The following is a 17,790-nucleotide window of genomic DNA, read 5'->3' on the forward strand; positions in this document are numbered from 1 at the left end:
TCTGGTCCAGCCTGGGAGTTTGCGCAGTGGCCGGCGTCTGGCCGGCGGAGGGTGTATGCGCGGTGACGTCACAATCCGCCAGCTTCTCCCTATTCCACCCGTTATGCGTTGACGTCGCAGACGCAAAATAAGATGGCAGCAGGAAGGCGGTGTCCGCTTGGTGCCCAGTTGCTGCTGTTGTTGGTCGGCGGGGTCTTGGGCCCCCAGCCGGCCCGCGGCATCTCGGAGCCCGGCAAATGGAGGCTGAGTATCGCCGGGGTAAGTCCGCCAGTCGCCGTGTGAGTCGGAGTGACGAGGAATCCGGGGCCGTAACTATAGCGACCGGCGCCTGGGCCGCAGCAGCGAGGACCCAGGGCCGCGCTGACCCAGCTCTCTCCGCCCCCTTTGAACATAAGCATTAGGAGCAGGAGTGGGCCTTTGGACTCCTCGGGCCTGCTCCGCCATTCAGCAAAATTATGGCTGATGATCTAAAAAGAAAGACTTGTATTTATATAGCGCCTTTCACGACCACCGGACATCTCCAAGCGCTTAACAGCCAATGAGGTCCCTCGATCTACCTCAACTCCACTTTCCTACACAATCCCCATATCCCTTGGTTTCCCCAAAGTCAAAAAATCTAGTGGTCTCTGTCTTGAATATACTTAATGACTGAGTCTCCAAAGCCCTCTGGGGTAGAGAATTTGGTTACAGTCCTCTAGTTTTGCTCTTCCCTACAAGTGGAAACACACTCTCTGTGTCTACTCTCTCAAAACCTACCGTAAAGACCTCTATTCGGTCACCCCTCAGCCTTCTCTATTCTAGAGAAAAGAGATCCAGCCTGTTCATCCTTTCCTGATAGGTATAACCTCAGTTCTGGTATCATCCTTTTAAATCTTCTTTGCATCCTCTCCAGTGTCTTTAGATCCTTTTCATAATGTGGTGACCTGAATTGTACACAGTACTCCACAAGTGTGGTATAACCATGATTCGATACTTGTTTAGCTTAACTTCACTACTTTTCTATCCCTCTCGAAATAAATCCCAGTGAAGATGTGGGAGGGGGAGGAAGAGGCTGTCGGGCAGTGTCTTAGTAGTGCAGAGAATAAAAGAGAAAAGACCAGAGAAACAATGAATGTCGTCATAGCAATAACACAGAATGATAAGAAAGGGAATGAAGAACAGAATATTTCCTGAATCTTCCCCCTCCCCCCACCCCATCAGTTTGAAGCCTTCTCTATTGCTCTAGTTATTCTATTTGCTAGGACACTGGTTCAAGTCGAGTCCATCCTAACAGCACAACTCTCTTTTTCCCCAGTACTAGTGCCAGTGCCCCACGAAACAAAACCCCCTGCCTCCCACACCACTCTTTCGGCCGCACGTTTAGCCATCTAATCGGCTTATCCCTATGTCAAATGGTGCATGGCTCAGGTAACAATCCAGAGATCATTACCTTTGAGGTTCTGCTTTTTAATTTGGACCCCAGCTCCTCAAACACTCTCAATAGAACCTCATTCCTAGTTCTACCAATGGCGTTGGTTCCTACATGGACCACAACAACTGGATCCTCCTTTCCCATTCCAAGTTCTTCTCCAGCCACGAGGAAACCGGACAAGCAATACAACCGTCGGAACTCCCAGTCATGAATCACCGCTCGGTCAGTGTGGATGGGCCGCCATTTTGTATATTGCCCTCCTTTAGTTTGGGAGCGGTGTCCGGGACTGACCCACCTGTTTTTACGCCACGTTGTGCACGCGCCAACCCCTTACCGACCGGCGGCGACCCCCTTTCGGGACTTGCCCCGAGGGAGCGGTACAGCTGCTGGTCAGTATCACTGACAGCTTTTTCTGTCTGTACCCTTTTTGTGGCTGGGTGGTGTGGCCACCCTAAAAGGGGAGGTTGCACTGCCGGCGACTCCCTCTATCCCCCTGCCTGCACTGTCCCCTTCACGGGCAGCAAAAACCTCATACCTGTTGGATAAGGGCAAAGGCTGAGGCTCCTCCGGCACTGCACCTGAGGTCCCCTTTTCACTCGTGCTTATCTGGCCTCCCTTTAAATGCATTTATACCATTCACATGAACCACTCCCGATCACCCTGTAGTTTGGGCTGAGAGAGGAAACCAGCTCTGACACAGGCCAGATAGCACAGAGAAGGCAACTACAGCCTTTCCAAAGACAAGAACCATCTCTTCAACCCTCCTTTTCTCTCTTCGCCCCCCCCCCCCCCCCCCAGACTTGTCTGTCAGTTGCTTTTTCCACCTTAATTCATTTCTATGGAGTAGCAAACCCTACCATTCAGCAAAACTAAAACCATCTCCGTTGGCTGCCATCAGCACTTAGATTATTTTGGTGCTAACTCCCATCAACCTCTGTGGCTGCTTGCCTGTGTTAAATCCAGTTGTGCAACCTCTGGGGAATTAGATAAATACTTGGAAGGAGAAAAAATTGCAGGGCTATTGGGAAAGAGCAGCAGAGTGGAACTAACTAGATTGCTCTTCGAAAGAGCCGGCGCAGACTCGATGGACTGAATGGCATCCTTCTGTGCTGTAATATTGTATGATTTACCTTTCTCCAATCCGCACCACTCGTTGCCTGTGCCATGCACTCTCATGACAGTGGAATAGCTTCACACACAAGTTTGAAATGTTGGGTTGCACTGCAAAAGTAAGAAAGAGCTAAATAATAGTGTATTATTTTCGCCTGTGTCTATCTGTGTGCACATTTTGGCTGCCGCTTCGGACCCGAGTCTTTAACCTCGTTTTACGCTTTCTTCTCACGCTTTCTCTCTCTTTCCCTCATGTTGTAAAATTATTGTGAAGCGCCTTGGGATGTTTTACTACGTTAAAGGCGCTATAAATAAAATTTATTATTACCACGTCCTTGGGATGTCTCGAAGAGCTGTGCATCCAATCAGTATGTATTATGTAGGTGAACGTGGCAGACAGTCTGCCGAAAGCAAAGTACCAAAGGCACCAAATCGCCTGATCTGTTTTGTGTTCATTGAGGGGAAACCCGGGGGTGCTCCTTTGCCTCTCTCCAAATTGTGACATTGGGGTCTGAAATTGCCCCTTTCTATAAGGGCTGTGACTGTTTCAGAGGTAATGACTCACCGCTCGGTCGGTGTGTTAGGGGCCACCATTTTGTATATTGCCCTCCTTTAGTTTGGGAGCAGTGTACGGGACCGACCCACCTGTTTTCACACCAAGTTGTGCATGCACCGACCCCTTACCGATCGGCGCTGACCCCCTTTCGGGAATTGCCCCGAGGGAGAGGTATCGCTGCTGGTCAGTGTCAGCTTTTTCTGTCTGTCCCCATTTTGTGGCTGGGCGGTGCAGCCACCTTTAAACGGGAGGTTGCGATTCCATTTTATTTGTTATTGTCGGCCGACTGCCAGTTGGGCTGACAATTATGCCTGCAGGTTCGGCCGGGCTGCCGACAGGCAGCTTGGCACCCCCGTTTGGACCAGGCCACTGGCCTGGCCGAAACTTTCCCTGGTGGCCCAGTGTTTTCCACCAAAGTGGCTGCAGAGTTCGCAGTGAGCCAAAGATTGGCAGCGGTTAAGCTCTGAAATTTTTTAACTCTATGTTGAGTCCAGAAGGCTGTAAAGTGCCTAAACGAAAGATGAGGTGCTGTTCCTCGAGCTTGTGTTTCATTGGAACAATGTAGGAGACTGAGGTCAGAGTGGGAATGGAGAATTAAAGTGACAGGCGACCGGAAGCTCAGGGTCACACTTGCGGACTGAACGGAGGTGTTCCACAAAGCAGTCACCCAATCTACGCTTGGTCTCCTAAATTGAAAGAAGTACAAGTAAATCGCTGTTTCACCTGGAAGGAGTATTTGGGGCCCTGGACAGTGGGAAGGGAGGTGGTAAAAGGGCAGGTGTTGCATCTCCGCTTGCACGGGAAGGGGAGGGGGTGCCGGGGGTGACTGCAGATTGGACCAGGGTGTCGCGGAGGGAGTGGTCCCTTCGGAATGCTGAGAGGGGAGGGGAAGATGTGATTGGTGGTGGGATCACGCTGGAGGTGGTGGAAATGGTGGAGGATGATCCGTTGAACGTGGAGGCTGGTGGGGTGAAAGGTGAGGACAAGGGGAACCCTGTTGTGGTTCTGAGAGGGAGGGGAAGGGGTGAGAGCAGAGGTGCGTAAAATAGAACAGACGCAGTCGAAGGCCATGTTAACCACGGCGGAGGGGAATCCTCTGTTGAAAAAGGTAGACGTCAGAGGCACTAGTGTGAAAGGTGGCATCGTCAGAGCAGATGCGACGGAGATGGAGAAACTGGGAGAATGGAATGGAGTCCTTACAGGATGCAGGATGGGAGGAAGTGTAGTCCAGGTAGCTGTGGGAGTCAGTGGGCTTATAGCGGATACTGGTTGAAAGCCTATCCCCAGAGATGGAGACGGAGAAGTCAAGGAAGGGAAGGGAAGGGAAGAGTCGGAGATGGACCATGTGAAGGTGAGGGAAGGGTGGAAATTGGATGCAAAGTGAATGAAATTTTCTAGTTCAGGGCGAGAGCAGGAAACGGCACCGATACAGGCATCAATGTACCGGAAAAAGAGGTGAGGGAGGAGACCCAAGTAGGACTGGAACAAAGAATGTTCCACATATCCCACGAAAAGGCAAGCATAGCTCGACCCATGCGGGTTCCCATAGCAACACCTTTAATTTGGAGGAAGTGAGTGGAGTTAAAGGAGAAGTTGTTCAATGTGAGAACAAGTTCAGCCAGGCAGAGGAGTGTGGTGGGGGGTGGGGACTGGTTGGGCCTCTGCTCGAGGAAGAAGCGGAGCGCCCTCAGGCCATCCTGGTGGGGGATGGAAGTGTAGAGGGTTTGGACGTTCATGGTGGAAACTGTTCAAGAGACGGAGGGCGTTGGAGTCGTGGTGTAGGTGGGAAGAGAGTGGACAAGGGGAGAAAAAATAGAGTCGAGATAGGAAATAAGTTCTGTGGGGCAAGAACAGGCTGAAACGATGGATCTACCGGGCAGTCCTATTTTTGGATCTTGGGAACGAGGTAGAAGCGGGCTGTGTGGTGTTGGGGAACTATGAGGTTGGTGGCTGTGGAGGGAAGATCTCCAGAGGAGGTCAGGTCAGTGACGGTCTGGGAAATGATGGCTTGATGTTCAGTGGTGGGGTCGTGGTCCAGGGGGAGGTGTCAGAGAGTTGGCGATCAGCCTCTGCAAGGCAGAGGTTGGTTCGTCAAACAACAACAGCGCCACCCTTGTCGGCAGGCTTGATGACAAGTTTGGGGTTGGATCTGAGAGAGCGGAGTGCTGCAAGTTCAGAGCGAGGGAGGTTGGAGTGAATGAGGGGAGCAGAGAAATTGAGACGGCCGATGTGCCGTCAGCAGTTTGCAATGAAGAGATCCAGAGAGGGTTAGAGGCCAGAGGGAGCGGTCCAGGTAGAGCGAGAATTCTGAAAACGGGAGAACGGGTCAGCTGTGCAGGGGGAAGACTCCTGGCCGAAGAAGTGGGCATGGAGGCAAAGGCGGTGGAAAAATAGGTCAGCCTTGTGCCGAGCTCGAAATTCATTGGGGGGGGGGGGGGGGAAAGGTAAGGGGATGGAGCTCAGGCCTTTGCTGAGGACTGATCATTCGGGATCCGAGAGAGGGGAAGGTCAGAGGGCAGAGTGAGAACACAGCATGGGGTGAGATTGGAAGAAGGGATGGGATCAGTGGAAGTGTGGGGGAAGAAGGTTCCGGGGTGGGGGCATTGTGGACAAAGTTGGGTTGCGGTGATATCTGTCCGCCGTTTTATGCATGGGTGCAATAGTATTGTGGTTATGTTACTGGACTAATAATTCAGAGAATGAGAGTTCAAATCCCACTGTGGCAATTTGAGAATTTGAATTCGTTTTTTTTAAGCTGGAAATAAAAATCTGGTTCCGATAAAAGTGAACAAGTTGCTGTATTGTCGTAAAACCCAACTGATTTACCAATGTCCCTTTTAGGGCAGTGTTAGATTTCTTAATTCCCCATGAAATACGAACTCCGATTGTAGTTTTAATTTCTTTATTTCTGGCAGAGAGCAACAACAAGCTTCTTGGCTTTAAGCCAGGTCTTTGTCCTTCTGAGACCACATGGTCAAAATGGCTGTACTTATACCTGGATCAATTTACAGAAAAGAACTCGCCTTCTTTGACCTTATTGGCTCAATTAATAGTCTTTTAACCTTTTAATTGGCTCGCTACCCAAGGGTCCTAAACTGTCAAGTTGATTGATGACTTAATGCAACATGCTGGACTGCATGTAGCAGCCTTGACTTGGGGTCTGTGAATTTTCACAGTCTGTCTAAATGCAGCCCGTTTGAATTCTCTATCAATCCCCCCTTTGATTCTTTCACAAACTGAATCATAAAACATCAGGTATCACTGGTTAAACATTCTACAAAATAATTTAATACATGTTAATAGAGTTTCCTTCTAAAATTTTTTGCTGTGTTTCGCCACATGTCCGGACTAGTAGCTTCCACACAAATTTACACCAACCCGAGTTCCATCGTGGCCACAATGGAAGTCTGGTTTTAGTAGGTTAATTAACCTTATTCCAATTTAATCCAAATCAATATCTTAATTCAACTGGTAAACAACCTTCCCTTAAGCATAACATACCCCTGTGCCACGTACAGATGGTCTACTGGGACCTGCAAGGTGTCTCACATGCGGGACAGCAGCTACAGCCGCCTGGTCGCAACAACATTTAATCAACATAAACAAACAATATAAAAGTAAAATAATTACAACAAATAGAATTAAACCTTCCACCAATGAAGTTCCTATTGAACCTAGCCATTCAGTGGCTCCACTCCACAAAGTGAATGATGGGGGTTGCTTAAGTTTTTCTACCTCCTTTTGGATATGCTCCGCTAAGTGGGTAGTTTCTTCGGAGCTATCTGGGATATATGTGCAACACTCAGTTCCGAGTAGGGCGTAAGTACCTCCCTTTTCAGCCAGGATGTAATCAAGGGACAGTCTATTCTGTAGGGCTACTGTGCGGATTGCTACCATTTCTGCATTGATTTTAACTAGGGCCTCTGAGGTATCATTGGCTACCCAATCCACAACGGATGCCATGTTAATGGATTCCCTTGCCAGTCTGGCGGTCCCATACCTGGGTATCAGAATGGCAAAGAACCTTTCTGTTTCTGTGATAGCTCTCTTAGGACGGTGTAAATGTTCCGACAGTGACTTTATATGATACATATAAGGCACAATGTAGGCTAAATAGCAGGATCCCATCCAATTCTGGGGCAGCCAAGGGTAGTGCCATTATGTGCAATGAATGTTAGCTGTTACTTTGTCAGCAACACTCCGGGACCTGTCCAGGCTTTTCCATCTGTTTTATTCAGAATCCCCGTTTCGTTAAAAATTCCCACATCGGCCCAGTTTGGATGGTTCCGTGGCTTGATTATATTATAATTCCGGGAGCAGTTACTATACCGCATATTTTGGCCTCTGATGTTTCTAATCAGACAGACCGATTCCCCCGGTCTTCCTATTCCCGTTGTATTAGTGATAACAAAAAATGGGGGCCGTTCGGAATTATTGTAGCACGGTTGGTATCCCCCTTCAAAGGTAGTCAGATTATAACCTGCTGACTTCCATTTACGTGCCCAGTTTTCTGTATCCTGAAACACATTGCCTGTTTTGTTTTGATTAATTATCCACTCAGCCATTTCCGAGATATTCAAGGGAACTGGCCTCAAGGGAATTCCTCCCTTTGAGTGAATAGGAATATGCGCACACACCCAACAACTAGAAATGTTACCTTGTTTGGCATAGATGTATGACATAAATAAAAAGGTATTTACATGTAATTCCTTTGCTACCCTACTATTTCCCTTTGGTGCAGAGGGTCGGCTAGTAAGAAGTAGGCCTATGCGTAGAATAGCTACAATCAATAATACAGTAAATTTATACATTTTCGCAAAAAGTAATTGTCCTTATTAGATTTCAGCTTCAGTTACGGGTGCTCGTTTAACGTGTGAAGCGTGGATCCAGGCTTTCTTTCCTTGGACTTTTAACAGCTGCCTGGGTGGTCAATAACACTTGATAAGGTCCCTCCCACTTGGCACCCAAAGGTTCTTTATGCAACTTTTTCACATACACCCAGACTCCCGGGATGATGTCGTGTCCTCCTTCGGGTGGATTATCCCAAGCTGCCGATACCTGTCGGGAAACAGAACTAATAGCATTGGTTAAGTTCTGACAGTATGATAGCAAAGTGTCACTCATTAAGTGAACATCAGCTTTCCGTAAATCGATAGTTTCTGGCAGCGACATGGGTCTTCCTGTTATAATTTCAAATGGGCTTAGACCTGTAGTTCTGTTCGGGGTTGCCCTAATGCTACATAGCACTATTGGTAGTGCCTGGGGCCATGGTGTTCCTTCTTGGTGATATTTGGCAAGCAGTTGTTTCAAAGTTCGATTCATTCGTTCTACTTGTCCTGATGATTGTGGATGATAAGGACAGTGTAAATCCCACGTAATGTTCAGTAACCTACAGATTTCTTGGCAGACAGCACCTGTGAAGTGTGTTCCCTGATCTGAGTCAATGCTACTCGGAACTCCCCATCGGGGAATGTAATCCTTACACAAGACCTTTGCAGTGTGATTGGCTGTGGCTCTTTTAGTTGGGACAGCTTCTACCCATCTAGAGAATCTGTCGACCATGACAAGAATGTTAGTATATCCTTGGCATGAAGGAAGAGATATATAATCAACCTGCAGATACTGGAATGGTCCGACAGGGGCAGGGGGCCTCAGTTGGGGCATTACCGTGATGGGTCCAGAATTATTTTTCTGGCAGACCACACAGCGGTCTGTTACCAGCTGGGCATGTTTTTTAAATCCCCGACCCCACCAGCTTTTCTGGAACCGTGCCGTCATCTGTTGTGAGGCCAAGTGTCCCCACGAGTGGATCTGTTGGGCTAAAAAAGGCATAAGCGCTTGTGGCGCGACTGGCTTGTCGGTAACTCTTTGTCTCCAGACACCATCTTCACATAGCTTAATTCCTGCCTCAATCCATGTCCATTTTTCCTCTTGGGAGCACTCGCCTTGCATTGTTTGAAGGTCTCGTGTCAGAGTCCTGAGTGCTTTCAATCTGCACCTCTGTGTTGCTTCTTCAGGAGGAACGTCCTGTGAGGCGGCATCTTTAGCTGCCTGGTCGGCTAGGGCATTTCCCTGTGCTTCTGTGGTATTTTCCTTGGTATGGGCCTTGCACTTCAGGATGGACACTTCCTGAGGTAATTATATGGCCTCCAGTAAGTCTCGGACTTTTTTTCCATTTCGGATAGGTGTACCAGCATCAGTGAGGAATCCTCTTTTCCGCCATAACAGACCAAAGTCGTGAGCGACTCCAAAAGCATAACGCGAATCTGTGTAGATCTGTCTGTCCTTCTGCTATTCGACATGCTTCTGACAGGGCCCGTAACTCGGCCTGTTGTGCTGACGTTCCTGAGGGTAAACATCCTTTTGCCACTACCTCATATAAGATTGTAACTGCCCATCCTGCTTTTCTGGTACCATTGTCAACAAAGGAGGAACCATCTGTAAACAGGATGAGGTCTGGGTTGTGCAGAGGCTCCTCTGCTGCTAAGGCTGCTTCTGTTTCTTTTAAAATCTCCACACAGTCATGCTCTTCACATTCTCCCCCCTCTTGCTCTCTCGATTCTGACATCGAGAGCATAGTTGCGGGATTAACCGCGCTGGCCCGGACGATATGGAGATTAGGAGCTTCCAAAACTGCTGTCTAGCGGGTCCATCTTGTTGCTGTCACCTGAGACATTCTATTCATAGACAGCAAAGCGTGTACGGTGTGGGGACACTTGACAATCAGCTTTTGGTCGAGAACTAGACCCGCAGTGGTCATTACCGCTCGACATGTAGCTTCCATGGCCCTTGGGCAACTTCACCATCCGAGGGCTACCGCATCCAGTTTTGCCGAATAATAGCCAATAGGTCTTTGCCGATCCCCATGTTCTTGTGTCAGTATAGCTGTCATATATTCTTCTTTCTCATGGACAAACAGGGTAAATGGCTTACCACTGTCGGGGATTCCCAGAGCCGGTGCCGAACACAAAGCCTTTTTCAAACTCAGGAAGGCCTCTTGCTGTTCTTTAGTGAGGATGATGGCTTCTTTAGAGGCACGTTTCCCCTTTAAAATATCATTCAGTGGCTGAGCAAGCTGTGTGAAGGAGTCAATCCAATTTCTGTTAAAGTTACACAATCCCAAAAAAGACCTTAGTTCCTGAATAGTGGTGGGTTTTTTAGCAGCCTGAATGGCTGCAGTTCTATCCTGGGTAAGTTCTCTCTTTCCTTGTGAAATCTTTTGTCCCAGGTATACAACCTCTTCTTGGGATATTTGTGCTTTGTCGATGCTGGCTTTATGTCCTTTCAGCCGAAGGTGGTCCAGCAAAGCTCGTAAATCTTGTTCATGCTGTTCCTCCGTGTTTGAAACTAGCAAGATATCGTCTACATATTGGATGACTGTGGATGACAGGGGAGGTAATTCTCGCAAATGGCTTTGTAAAGCCATGTGGAATACTGTAGGGCTGTTGTGGAAACCCTGTAGTAACCAGGTCCAAGTATACTGTTGTCCTTGGACAGTGAAAGCAAACCACTGTCGAACCTCCGGTGCCAGAGACACCGACCAAAATCCATTGGCCATAATCTATAACCGAGAAATATTTATGTTCCAGTTTGAGGGCATTAAAAATGGTGGAGGGATCTGCGACCAAAGGAGCTTTTTGATCAATACACTGGTTAGCTTTCCTATAATCGACAATCAAACGGCAAGTCTCATTAGATTTCTGTACCGGCCACACGGGGCTATTGGAGGAGCTATGCATTTTAATAAGCACCCCTTGTTTCTCCAATTGCTGAATAACCGGTAAGATTCCCGCGATGGTAGTTGGACTGATGGGATACTGTTTAGTGCATGGAGGCTTGGTCCCGGTAAATGACGCAGGCTCCATCTGGAGTAGGCCACAATCGTTCATATCTTTAGCCCATATCAGGTGTTCCTTCAATTCTTCTTTCTTCAAAGTTCTAATTGACCATGTCACCCGACCATCCTCGAAATGCAACGATGAATCTACTTGGATTAGAACGTCCATTCCCAAAAGGGGTTGATCTACTGGGCCTATCCAGACCGGCGTGGTTAGTTCATGTGGACCCAGCCCTATAAGTACCGGTGGTGTCCTTTTAATTTCCATTTTATGGCCCCCCAACTACCATCCAACGGCAAAAATTCTCCATATTGTAGGGATAAGCATGTTAATTCTTCCCCTGTGTCTAAAAGACAGTCCACATCCTTATCGCCCACCCTCAGTTATATATAGCCCATCTCCCCTTTGTTGTATTAGTGCGAGGAGGGGGGGCCAGGGTGGGCTCTAACCGTTTTTTGCTATCCCAAGTAACTCCTTCTGTTGTTGTATTGTCAGTCGCTTAAATGCTTCTATGAGGTTGTTATCTTGTGACAAGCCTGGTTTGTTGGCTGAATTGTATCCCTGGCTGCGTCCTCTTCCCCAGCCACGACCTTGCTGTTTTGCCCTGCACGTCTTGGCCCAGTGACCTTCTTTCCCACAATAATTACATTTTCCGAGTAATTTTCCTAATGACTGTTTATCGGAATCCTGGGATTTCCATCCCATAGCCTGTACAGCTCGGACTTTAGCTCCCATATCCCTGTCTAATTGGTTACATTGATCCACCAATGCTGCAAAGGTAGTTCCTCTACCTTCCCAGTCCGGTAACACTACCTTAAGCATTTTGGACAGTTCTGGCTTTAGACCTTCCACGAAAGCTGCTTTCAGGGGTCCAAACACTTGTTCATCCATTTCCTCATCCGTATTATTCATACCCAAATGTTCTAGCCACGTGCATCTAAACCGCTCGTCATACTCCAGGACCTCCTCTGTTCCTTTCTGTTGGCAGGCTGCAATTTTTCCCCAGTCTGTCTTAGCTGGACTGAAGGCTTGCAGCCAGTGTTTAATCGCCTCCCATCCTGCGTTTAATTCTTGCTCATCCTGCCCCAAAGCAGCTTCTACCTTGTCGTGCAATTTTCTTCCCTGTGTTTTTGGCCAAAATTTATGGTCAAAATTTGCACTCCGTCCCAGTGATGAAGTTGATATATATTTCTTAATTGGTCCCACGTTTTTACTCCCCCTTTCTTTGGATTGGGCAATTCCTTGGACCATTTATCAATTTTCTCTGGGTCTGCCGGATCATGAAATAAGTATTCTGCATACACCCTTTTCTTCGTTTTTTTGGTTCCGCCCTCTTCCGCAGTCTCTTCTGATTTGACGAACAACTCGTCTTTTTTTAAATGGAGCAAAGCGCAGCCCTAATTCTTCATCCTCCGACACTGTATTGTCGGAGGATTCAGAATACGTGGCCCCAAATTTCGTGCCGCGGCGAAAACAGCGCACCTCCGAGCTGGGCACCTGTTTTTTGCGCCGAAAACTGTGCCTAAAAAAAAATCCGATATCAAGGAGCTCGATGTCTGCTTGGTGCGGCGCGCTCTTCGCAGCAGGGGGCGGAGCCTAACACTCGCGACGATTTTCTAAGCAGTAGGGGGCGGATACAATTTAAATTAGCCTTCGTGGTGCCGGCAACCCTGCGCATGCGCTTTGGAGCGTGCGCGCATGCGCAGTCTCTCTCAAACATTGGCACTCAGCCATTTTTTAAAATACTGCAGAAAAAGTGAACATTTGTTTCTTGGACCCCTGCAAAGGCTTGTAATTTAATTTTTTTTGATATTTCTGTGTGTGAGGGAGTGCTTTTAGCAGCACTGCTGAATAAATCACCTGCTGAAATCAGTGAGTTCAGCTTTTCACTGCTAAACTTGCAGAACCGGTGCTGCATTGGTGCATGCAAATTAAGGACTGTGTGTTTGGAGAAATAAGAGTGCCAATTCAACTTTGCAATAATATGTGGTTTTGACAATGCAGCACCCATTCTGCAAATTTAAATATAAAACTGTCGATGTGGCTGCCTCTTCCTGTCCAAATGGCCTCAGTCCCCCTCACAGCTCGAAGGCTGCTGCTGTATCTTTGACTGCCGGCCAGCCACTGACGCCGCTGATATCCTATGGCCGAATGGCCTCACGTCTGTCCGCTGCTGATTCTTTGGCTGCCGGCCAGCCACTGACGCCGCCCCTAAAGCATGGCAGAATGGCCTCAAGAACCTTAATGAGCTGCGTGTATCCTGTGTTGATTCTTCGGCTGCCAGTCAGCCACTGACGCCGCAGCTATCTCATGGCCGAATGGCCTCGGGTCCGTCCGGTGCTGTTTCTTCGCGGCCAGCCAAGAAGAGAATGAAGGCCTGCCTCAAGCACTGCAGCTCAGCTCGAAGCTTGCTGCTGCTGCCGTCGAGACACTGACGCCACACCGCTGCCTGTCTCCAACATGAAAGGCCTGCCTGATGCACTTTCACACAGGTAGGAACATGGTTTATTTAATCTTTTCTTTGCTTATAAATTTTTATTCAGGTTGGATTTATTTGTATAAGTATAACTAAGGATTGATTGTAGAATTTAATGACTTCCCTCCCCCCCCCCCCCCCCCCCACCTTGTTCCCTACGCCTGATTTTCTAAAGTGTAGACAAGGTTTTTTCGAGCGTACAAAAATCTTCACTTACTCCATTCTAAGTTAGTTTGGAGTAAGTTTTCACTCACGAAACTTTGAAATCAGGCGTAAGTGGCCGAACACGCCCCCTTTTGAAAAAAAAGTTCTGTTCCAAAGTGAAACTGTTCTACCTGACTAGAACTGGAGCAAACTAAATGTGGAGAATTCCGATTTCTAAGATACTCCGTTCTATATCAGTTGCTCCTAAAAATCAGGAGCAAATCATGTGGAAACTTGGGGCCCGTATCTATTCCTCGGTCGTGTCTTCGGGTTTGCGCTTTTAATTTATCCAAACCTGGGTACCCTTGGAATTGACTAATACATTTTCCTTTTCTGATTACTGTCTCTTGACCTAATGATTTTTTCCATTCTTTAATTTCACCTTTAAGATCTTTAACTTCCACTTCCAGCTTTTCAAGTTCAAGCTTTTTCTGTCGCAGCTGCGCACAAACTGCTTGCAATTGATCCTTTGTACTGGTCAGTTCTCGATCATGTTGGGAACGCATTATAATTTCATTCCGCTTTCGAATCTGGTCCATAGCTGCTAGGGACCATCTAGTTTGCTCTTTATTTTTCATACGGGTCGTTTTTCCCCAGACCCTTTTAATCTCGTCCAAGGACCATTGTCCTTTGGAGGTTCCGTACTTTTGTTCGATCTTAATACAGGTTTTAGATAAGTTGAATTGTTGCTCTATGTATTCTTTCAACTGTTCGAGAATTAAATCTAGCGAAACTTCAGGTGGTGCTTGCCCACCTTTAACAGTTGTAGGCAATTCTTTGCTCTTATCTCCTGCTGCCATAATACTGATTTCTTTACTGGGGTCTCGAGTCGTAGACTTTCTAGCCGATCAGTGGGTCGGTGATTAATTAACTAACACACCGCCGAAGTTTAGACGTCTATGGGACCTCGAGCCGACTACCAACCGGAGGGTTCGCAAACCGGAGGCTTTCGGAATCGCGTAGAAGGAGAGGCGAATTTAGACTTTTGACCGAGGACTTTTAAAAAGAGGTGTCCTTACCTCAGTATGTAGGTCCGATGTCCAAAATTCAGTTTCTTTCCTCAGCGATCGTGTTCGTGACGCCAAAATTGTTAGATCTCTTAATTCCCAATGAAATACGAACTCCGATTGTAGTTTTAATTTCTTTATTTCTGGCAGAGAGCAACAACAAGCTTCTTGGCTTTAAGCCAGGCATTTGTCCTTCTGAGACCACATGGTCAAAATGGCTGTACTTATACCTGGATCAGTTTACAGAAAAGAACTTGCCTTCTTTGACCTTATTGGCTCAATTAATAGTCTTTTAACCTTTTAATTGGCTCGCTACCCAAGGGTCCTAAAATGTCAAGTTGATTGATGACTTAATGCAACATGCTGAACTGCATGTAGCAGCCTTGACTTGGGGGTCTGTGAATTTTCACAGTCTGTCTAAATGCAGCCTGTTTGAATTCTCTATCAGGCAGGAAACTTGCCATCCTTGCAATTATCCAGTCCCACACCGATGTGATTGACTTTAACTGCCCTTTGAAGTAGCCTATCCAGTCAGTTGTATCAGAGTTGCCCCATCACCTTCTCGGGGCAACTAGGAATAAGCAGTAAAAGCCACCCTTATCAGTAACGTCCACATTCCAAGGATGAATAATTGTATAGAATTTACAGCACAGAAACAGGCCATTCCAACCAACGATTCTGTGCCAGTATTTATGCTCCACTCGAGCTTCCTCCCACACTCATCTAATCCTATCAGCATAACCACCAATTCCTTCCCCTCATGCATTTATCTAGCTTTCCCTTAAAGGCATCTATACAATTCACCTCAACCACTCCCTGTGGTAGTGAGTTCCACATTTTCACTGCTCTCTGGGTAAAGAATTCCCTATTGGGTTTATTGTATTTATGGGATTACCTTATATTTGTAGCCCCTAGTTTTGGTCTCCCCCACAAGTGGAATCATCAAACCTCTTCTAGAAAAAAGACCCCTAGCCTGTTCCGTCTTTTGAGATTAAAATAAAACTCGTGCCAACGGCTTAATTGGCCAACTTCCTCTAATTATCAACCTTTACACTGATCAACTGGCCACAGAAATGAGGAAGATAAAATTACGAAACGAGTTATGAACTGGAATGCACTGCCCGAAAGGGTGGTGGAAGATAATTTGATACATTTCAAAAGGAAATTGGATAAATACTTGAAAAGGAGAAATTTGCAGAGCTATGGGGGAGGTTCTACCAAAGAGCCGGTGCAGGCACGATGGACCGAATGGCCTCCCTCTGTGCCGTATCTTTCTATGATTCAATGTACACACACATTATAAATAAAACATGGAGAGCTCCCAGGATGGTTCGGTTGCTAAAACCAGTGCGTAACTGAGCCTCAAAGGCCACAAGATCCTAGGTTCTATCTACGGCCAACGTTCCCGTTAAGCTTCCCGCCGCGCGGCAGTCCGGAGGTCTCGCGCAGGCCGCTCATTGGTGTTTATGTGGGAGAAACCGAGCATGCGCGAAAATTTGAATGGGCCACGCACAAAAAAACCCACAAAGTATTGCCGACGACCTCTACTGCTACCTGGTAGGGGTGCTGCAGCCAGCTTAACTGCACTGGGCAAAAATCAGCCATGATTTTCTGCTCATGGCTGTTATCCAGTACGTCCTGCTGGGACGTGAACTTGTGCAGATGGGACCGGGCTGTAGTGCCCCCTCTGCTCCCCCAATGCTTGAATATCCTGCCGACATGGTGTCTGGGCTCATCTGAAGGATGGCCACAGGTAAAGCACTGATGGGCTTCAGGCTCCCGTGGAAGAAGGGTCCGGTTAGCCTGACATCAGTGGTGGGGAAAATGTTGGAATCAATTATTAAAGATGAAATAGCAGCGCACTTGGAAAGCAGTGACAGGATCGGTCCAAGTCAGCATGGAGTTATGAAAGGGAAATCATGCTCGACAAATCTTGAGGATGTAACTAGTGGAGTGGACAAGGGAGAACCAGTGGATGTGGTGTATTTGGACTTTCAAAAGGCTTTTGACAAGGTCCCACACAAGAGATTAGTGTGCAAAATCAAAGCACGTGGTATTGGGGATAATGACGTGGATAGAGAACTGATTGGCAGACAGGAAGCAGAGAGTCTGAATAAACAGGTCCTTTTCAGAATGGCAGGCAGTGAGCAGTGGGCTCAGTGCTGGGACCCCAGCTATTTACAATATACATCAATGATTTAGATGAAGGAATTGAATGTAATATCTCCAAGTTTGCAGAAGACAATAAGCTGGATGGCGGCTGTGAGGAGGCTGCTAAGAGACTGCAGGGTGACTTGAACAGGTTAGGTGAGTGGGCAAATGCATGGCAGATGCAGTATAATGTGGATAAATGTGAGGTTATCCACTTTGGTGGCAAAAACAGGAAGACAGAATATTATCTGAATGGTGACAGATTAGGAAAAGGGAAGGTGCAATGAGACCTGGGTGTCACAGTACATCAGTCATTGGCATACAGGTACAGCAGGCGGTGAAGAAGGCAACTGGCATGTTGGTCTTCATAGCTAGAGGATTTGAGTATAGGAGCAGGGAGGTCTAACTGCAGTTGTTCAAAGCCTTGGTGAGGCCACACCTGGAAAATTGTGTTCAATTTTGGTCCCCTAATCTGCTATTGAGGGAGTACAGCGAAGGTTCGCCAGATTAATTCCCGGGATGGCAGGACTGACATATGAGGAGAGACTGGATCAAATGGGCTTGTATCCACTGGAGTTCAGAAGAATGAGAGGGGATCTCACAGAAACATAAAATTCTGACAGGATTGGACAGGTTAGAGGCAGGAAGAATGTTCCCGATGTTGGGGAAGTTTCAGAACCAGGGGTCACAGTCTAAGAATAAGGGGTAAGCCATTTAGGACTGAGATGAGGAGAAACTTTTTCACTCAGTGGTTAACCTGTGGAATTCTCTCCCGCAGAAAGTTGTTGAGACCTGTTCGTTAGATATATTCAAAAGGGCGTTAGATATGGCCCTTGCGGCCAAAGGGGTCAAGGGGTACGGAGAGAAAGCAGGAAAGGGGTACTGATGTTGAATGATTAGCCATGATCATATTGAATGGCGGGGCAGGCTCGAAGGGCCTGCTCCTGCACCTATTTTCTATGTTTCTATGCAACTTAATGGAATATTGGACCAGTGACAAATCCAGGCCGCTGACCTCCGAGGCTTGCACCAAAAGG

General features: G+C 47.4%; 1 protein-coding gene across 4 annotated transcripts in view; it reads left to right on the top strand.

Annotated features, from left to right (window-relative positions):
• The first annotated feature begins 111 nt into the window (after positions 1-111).
• Positions 112-17,790, top strand: part of LOC139239212 (transmembrane protein 87A-like) — a 75,874-nt gene continuing 58,195 nt past the window's right edge. For all 4 annotated transcript variants that reach the window (XM_070867872.1, XM_070867875.1, XM_070867874.1 and 1 more), the window contains exon 1: positions 112-258. In XM_070867872.1, coding sequence (XP_070723973.1) covers positions 133-258 — 126 coding nt within the window. In that variant the 5' untranslated portion in view covers positions 112-132. The remainder of the gene's footprint in view (positions 259-17,790) is intronic.

This window comes from Pristiophorus japonicus, chromosome 26 (assembly GCF_044704955.1).
Source record: "Pristiophorus japonicus isolate sPriJap1 chromosome 26, sPriJap1.hap1, whole genome shotgun sequence".
NCBI classification, from domain to species: Eukaryota; Metazoa; Chordata; class Chondrichthyes; family Pristiophoridae; genus Pristiophorus; species Pristiophorus japonicus.